Source organism: Cucurbita maxima, unplaced genomic scaffold (genome assembly GCF_002738345.1).
Source record: "Cucurbita maxima cultivar Rimu unplaced genomic scaffold, Cmax_1.0 Cma_Scf00004, whole genome shotgun sequence".
Taxonomy (NCBI): Eukaryota; Viridiplantae; Streptophyta; class Magnoliopsida; order Cucurbitales; family Cucurbitaceae; genus Cucurbita; species Cucurbita maxima.
In genome coordinates this window covers 4,247,076-4,253,075 of record NW_019272020.1, presented here as the reverse complement: position 1 = coordinate 4,253,075, position 6,000 = coordinate 4,247,076, and the positions used below count along the sequence as shown (strand labels likewise).

The following is a 6,000-nucleotide window of genomic DNA, read 5'->3' as shown; positions in this document are numbered from 1 at the left end:
AAAAAAAAAAAAAAAAAAAAAAAAAAAAAAAAAAAAAAAAAAAAAAAAAAAACACTTGAAATCTTGTCATCTCATACTTCTTCCATCATAAAGTGAGAAGTCGAATCATTTTATTCAAAAGGTTCCACGATTTCCATTATTTGAACTGTTGTGCAGTCGTATTCAAATAGTCTTGGACATTTTAACTTTTGGTTCTTGGACAACCTTATCCTTCAAAATTCTTTAAGGGTCAGAAAGAATTAGTTCCCATCAAACTAAACCAACTAATATTATTCCGTAAAACAGTGGCTATTTTAACATCTTACGCCACTGAGAGCAATGCTAATCAAGCTGAAGTTTACCATCTCCATGATTGTGAGCTATTACATAATTGAAGGCGTCCTCATGTTGTTGACGAAAACTGGTTCCAGAATTTCACACAAAAAGGCCATCAAAGGCAGAAAAGCTTCCTCAAGAAATAAATTTAGAAACAAAACTACATCAAGGAGTTGACTTTAAGCTTCAGCTCCAAGTTCCAGCAGGAGAGTATGGTTAATAGCATTTGATGCAGGACCCACGAATTGAATAGGACCTGCAATTCCGATAAGGAAGAATTTCACAATTTAATCGAAGCAGTGCACGCTCCTCTGCTTTGAGGTATTACATTATTGACATTTTTTTTTACAATATCCACATTTAAATATTAGCAAATTCAGAGGCAAAAACAAATTAAATGGCAGCCGGCAGAGGAAGATGACAAGAAGAAAATTATTCTGGTTTGTTAAAGGGCGGACAGGCAACCAGAAATAAATAGAATGAATGTTTCCTAACCAGGACTGATGTATCGGTTGTTGAATGCCCACTCATCCCTCAATGACGCAAACTTCTTGAAAGGGGCACCTGATAATTCATAAATCAAACATAAACTTAGTTGTAATACGCAGATAAGTTCATGGAAGTGATTCATCAGTATGACAACAGGATGCCACTAATATAGTAAATATTACACAAAGATAACAATGCGTTCTTTCAGTTCTTACCATCAAGCTCGACCATTGCCTTCTTAATCACAGGTTTAAACTTGCCTGTCACAAAATTACAACTTTAGTAACAATACAAGAACACGAAAATAACATCATTTTAACGTAACGGCTAAGAACATTCAAGACTAGGATTCAAGAACGCTTTGGAAAAAGCTAAAAGCCACTCCCCAAACAACGAAGTTATCACAAACCAAAAAGAAACCAATTACACACAAATACACCATTTTTTCATTAGCCTTTCTTCCCTGGAGCTTACGTATCATTACTGTTATTTGAAGTTGCAAGCGGCAGAACAAATTACACCACACCGATCATTTAAAGTTCAAATTTATACCTGGCAGATCACAGCTACCCAGAAGTATTTAGTTCATGTTTGGCCTGTATATATATAGCTACCGCTATACATTTGGTAACAAATTTGGGGAGCGTGCAGAAGAGGGGGAAAAGGGCCTCAAGAAGAAGAAACTAAAATTAAGACCATGCATGAGAGGCAATCGAGTGTAATAAAGATAGCTAGTCTACCATGTCTCCTTTCCACATCCATTAATGAAGTCAATGCAGTCCCACCAACGGTCCATTCTTCAACAGGAGCAGCCAAATTCCCCACCTGGCAGATACACGGAATATGCACAAAGATTTACCAACTTATTGAGGAAACACAATGCAAAAAAAGCATAGGAATAACAGGAAATTGATATTTGATTGAAGTGTTTGCAGAGAGATTGATGGTAAATGTGAAGAGAACAGGACAGACAGATGAAATCAATCCAGTTTTTCCACTCTGCAGGAGAGCTCCAGCACCATAACCCAATGCATAGCAGTAAGTGGAATCGAAATTGGTTGGTAGACCACATCTCCCTTCATAGCTGCAAGTTGAAATTATGTAAGGGGTTAATGCAATAATTTCATTTTCCCTCGACCCCCAAATGTTGCTGTGGAACTCCAATAAAAGAAAGAGAGAGGAATAGAGGATGAAAGAGAACTGCAGTTCTCAAATAAATAGAAGAATTCTCACCCAAAAAAGTGAGATTGTCCTTTAAATTGAGCTTTGTATGCACCTTCATTCTTCCTTTTCTCCAACTCCGTCTCAACCATCTGAATAAGCATTTTCTCTGTTTCTATTCTAGCCACCTAAACAAGAAAAGAAGAAAAGTATCATCTCTAACCAACAATAACACCTACGGATCACCTCAAAAAACAGCAAAATAAGATATCTACCTGAACATTTCCATGTGGGTCTCTTTCAAGCATCAACTGTTCTTGGATCGCTTGAGGTAAAAACTCAAAAAGTTCAAGAGATTGACTAGTGAGTTTCCTTTTCCATAATCCTTCATCATCAACTATATCATGGGCCAGAATTTCATTTAGCTCTGAAATAAGTTGCTGTACCTGTAAGGCATTCAAGAACAACATTTAGTTTCATTAAGCACACAGCCAAGAATGAGGAATTGAGGATAAGAAGACAGCAACTACAGATTTTACGAGCAAGAAAAATACCTCCGGGATGAAGTCAATCAAACCTTCAGGAATAAGTATAACACCATAGTTATAACCAAGTTCTGCACGTTTGCAGACTACATCAACAATGTAATCTGTAACACTTTTCAGCGTTTGCTTTTGAGCAGAAACCTATAACAAAAGAAATCCTAGAGTTATGTACACCGTCAAAATTTATAAATGTCTTAAAAGGCATGTTAAAAGATGTCAGAAGTCAAGCATTTAGAAATACTTGCATTGAGTGAGGAGAGAATGTTAAGACACCGTAGATAATAAAACCTTATTCTCATTCCTCAAAAAAAAAAAAAAAAAATCTAAGATACTAAAAATGCAGCTGATCAATAGTTGAGCGTACCTCTTCCCCGATAATAGTAATGTTTGGATGAGTCTGCAAAGCACACTCTAAGGTGATGTGTGAAGCAGCACGCCCCATAAGCCGGACAACTGCAGATTCACATATCAAATAATATGCTATGAGAAACCAAACAAAGTAGTAACATATCAATAATCCACATGCATGCAACCGCATGTCAGCACCTAGAATATGTTCTTGAATGGAACCTGATATATGCCTCTTTCTTGATGCATCAAACAAACTAACAGCTGGTAAAAACAAATATGCACTATGCATAGATGAAAAAAAAACCATTTAATCCAGTTGGTGAAGATAGATGAGTAACTTACTGTTTTGGAAGGACTACAAAGCTAGTATAAAATTACAGTATCAGGAAGGTGATATCATGGAATTATTATTTTAATTCATTCAGAGCTGCTTTTAGCCATGGAATAAATCACTGCCCCAAACAGACAAAACTGATTTTCTTGGTGGCACAATACCGTGATATGATGAATGATAGTACCATGGATATTAACTTCAATACTTGTTTACTTACAATGATAATATTTTCCAGTTGATCTAGCATCTACCATGACATTACCAATCATTTCCGCATATATCTGCCACATTAGAAACATGAACTTCTTTAGTAGTAGTACATGAACAAATATAATGCCAATCCAATATAGGAAAACTATAAAACCCAGACAAAACAATTATCTTCTCTCTGCAAGTGATATGAATTATAAATATCTCAACTTCACAATAAATCATATGTTTGATGAAACGGTGGAAAGACTTCAGAAATAATCTAAGATACTAATATTTACTTTCACAGCGAGAAAAAACTTGAAAAAAACATTAGAACAATCATAGAAGGATGCCATTTTACATAAAAAGCATTAGCCGCAGGCTAAGAATTCAGCAAAAGAAATGGTTTAGTTACCCTGCAAGCTGTATCAAATCCGAAACTTGTGGGCACCTCCTTGCATTTTAGATCTCCATCAATTGTTTTGGGGCAACCAATTACCCTGGTCTTCAAATTTTTACCCCTGAACAGAAGAAAAGAGATTATTTCACAACACATACAATAGGAAAAACTAAAACAATGTACAAAAAAGGAAACTTTGTCAAATAGAGCAGTCCGCCAATGCTGTTTTAAGGAGACAAGCTCCCGATGCATTATCTTCTTTCACACCTGAAGTTTTCAGCAAGAAGGCAGGCATTTGTATTGGAATCATCTCCACCGATCACAACAATCCCATCCAAATCAAGCTTTTTTGCTGTTTCTTCAGCTTGTTTGAACTGAAAAATGAAGCCCACTCAACTAAGTTCATATATCTATCCTAACAAATCCAAGTCACTTTGACATAATGTCGCACTCTTGAGAGGCAAAAGAGAGGCTCACCTGCTCAGGAGTTTCAATCTTGTCCCTCCCACTACATATCATATCAAACCCACCCTGAAAAGAACTCGAAAACAAAGAAACCATTATTAATTTATTTGACACAAATAATCCCTTTTCTCTTTACCAATAGTCATCATTAATTATGCCCATGCATCAGCTAACTCATAGTTTTACATAGTAACACATGGCATATGATGACCAAGTTTAAATTTAGCAAGTACGTTAGAGTATAGAAATCCACTAGAAGTCAACGCCATTAGAAGCATTTAAAAGTTTCCAGTTGTGAAGATCTGTAAAAGTTTACCTGATTTCTGTATGGATAAATATATTCGGAAGTCAGTTCCACATATTTACATTTCATAATCCCGGCAGGGCCACCCCTGAAGCCATACAATACACTGCTTTTGACGTGATCCTGCAAGTAATCTATCGCCAAAACAGATTTAAAATCACTAAAACCCAAAGAATAAATGACATATAGTTCGAAGTAGATTGACGCGTATTTTTATCGGAATTAATTCGTTAAATGAAAAATAATAATTACCAAAAATTCCAGAAATCACATTATGTCCTCCGGGGGCCTGGCCTCCAGACAACACGACACCAATCTTTAACTTCTTGTCCGGTTGAACTTTGTTGGAATCGCTTGGCACCAATTTTGCCGACGGCTGGCCGAAAAGATTGGGAAATAGCTTGGCTATCTCGTCTGGATAAAACAAACGTAAATAAAAACAATGAAACAACTAAATTCAAATCCCTCGTCCAGACTCATGCACCTAATCGAATTATGGAAGAATATACAAGACTTATATCGCGAGAATTCACGTAAGATCTGTGAGATCAGAAACAATCACAAAAATATGAACGAAGTGAACTTGAACTCTAAAGCCTAAGCAACTGCTTCCATGATTTTTGTTCCCTTTCAGTGGAATAAAAACGAAAAGACAATTAGAAATGCTGAAAATGAATAAGAAAAAACTCATTTCCAGATCGAAAGGAATAAACACCATAAGATCAACCAACAGTGACATATACATAGATCCCGTGAGTATCCAATAGAACAGAGTACCTGGATTGCCAGCAGCAGAGCTAGGGGGTCCATCGACGATAGTAAAGGAACTTCTGAGAACAGAAGGCAGAGGCAGATTGTGGTCGATACGACTGGACTGGACTTCGCTATACACTGAGGAAACTCGTCCAGTCACCGGCGCATGATTCGATCTGACGGCGGCTTCACCGTTGGAGATGAAAGAAATCGACATTGTAACTAGAGCAAGCACGATCACTAGGGAAACTGATGGGGGCGAGAGACTGAGAGACTACGATACTCTTAACACTTCGTGTTCAACGCCTAAAATATAGGAAATTGTCCGGACTGGCCATTCCAATACCGAACTGAAACACGACTGAAGAAGGGTAAAACAGTCTTTCAACCTGGACACTTTACTTTTGTGTGGTTCGGTTATAGGTTGAATTAAGAAATACCTGGTGCTGGCTTAGGGTAACGAATTTGATTCTGTGGGTTGCGTCCCCAGAGGTGCGGAGGCCCGGCTTTCTCGGCCCAAGTCTCAAGAAAGCCCATAATAGGCCCATTTAAAATGCTTCTAGAGCTGGGCCTGAGAGTGGACAATCTCCTAGTTCAAGCCAGGTTTCTGAATGTGTAGCTTGACCTTGTCGGGCGTGGCCATGCAACCAATTTGCCACTTCATTTCCATTTGAAGGCGTTAAGAGCATAC

At 37.5% G+C, this 6,000-nt stretch overlaps 1 protein-coding gene across 1 annotated transcript; it reads right to left on the bottom strand.

The window, feature by feature from the left end:
* Window positions 1-205: 205 nt before the first annotated feature.
* Window positions 206-5,617, bottom strand: LOC111478001 (pyrophosphate--fructose 6-phosphate 1-phosphotransferase subunit beta). Its single transcript, XM_023122045.1, has 16 exons — window positions 5,334-5,617; window positions 4,809-4,970; window positions 4,569-4,690; window positions 4,265-4,318; window positions 4,055-4,161; window positions 3,803-3,908; window positions 3,413-3,476; window positions 2,875-2,963; window positions 2,520-2,651; window positions 2,241-2,411; window positions 2,038-2,153; window positions 1,777-1,888; window positions 1,545-1,629; window positions 1,020-1,064; window positions 811-879; window positions 206-571 (listed from the first exon to the last, which is right to left on the bottom strand). Exons 1-16 carry the CDS (start codon window positions 5,524-5,526, stop codon window positions 495-497), a joined length of 1,704 nt encoding a protein of 567 aa, XP_022977813.1. The 5' UTR covers window positions 5,527-5,617; the 3' UTR covers window positions 206-494.
* Window positions 5,618-6,000: the final 383 nt, after the last annotated feature.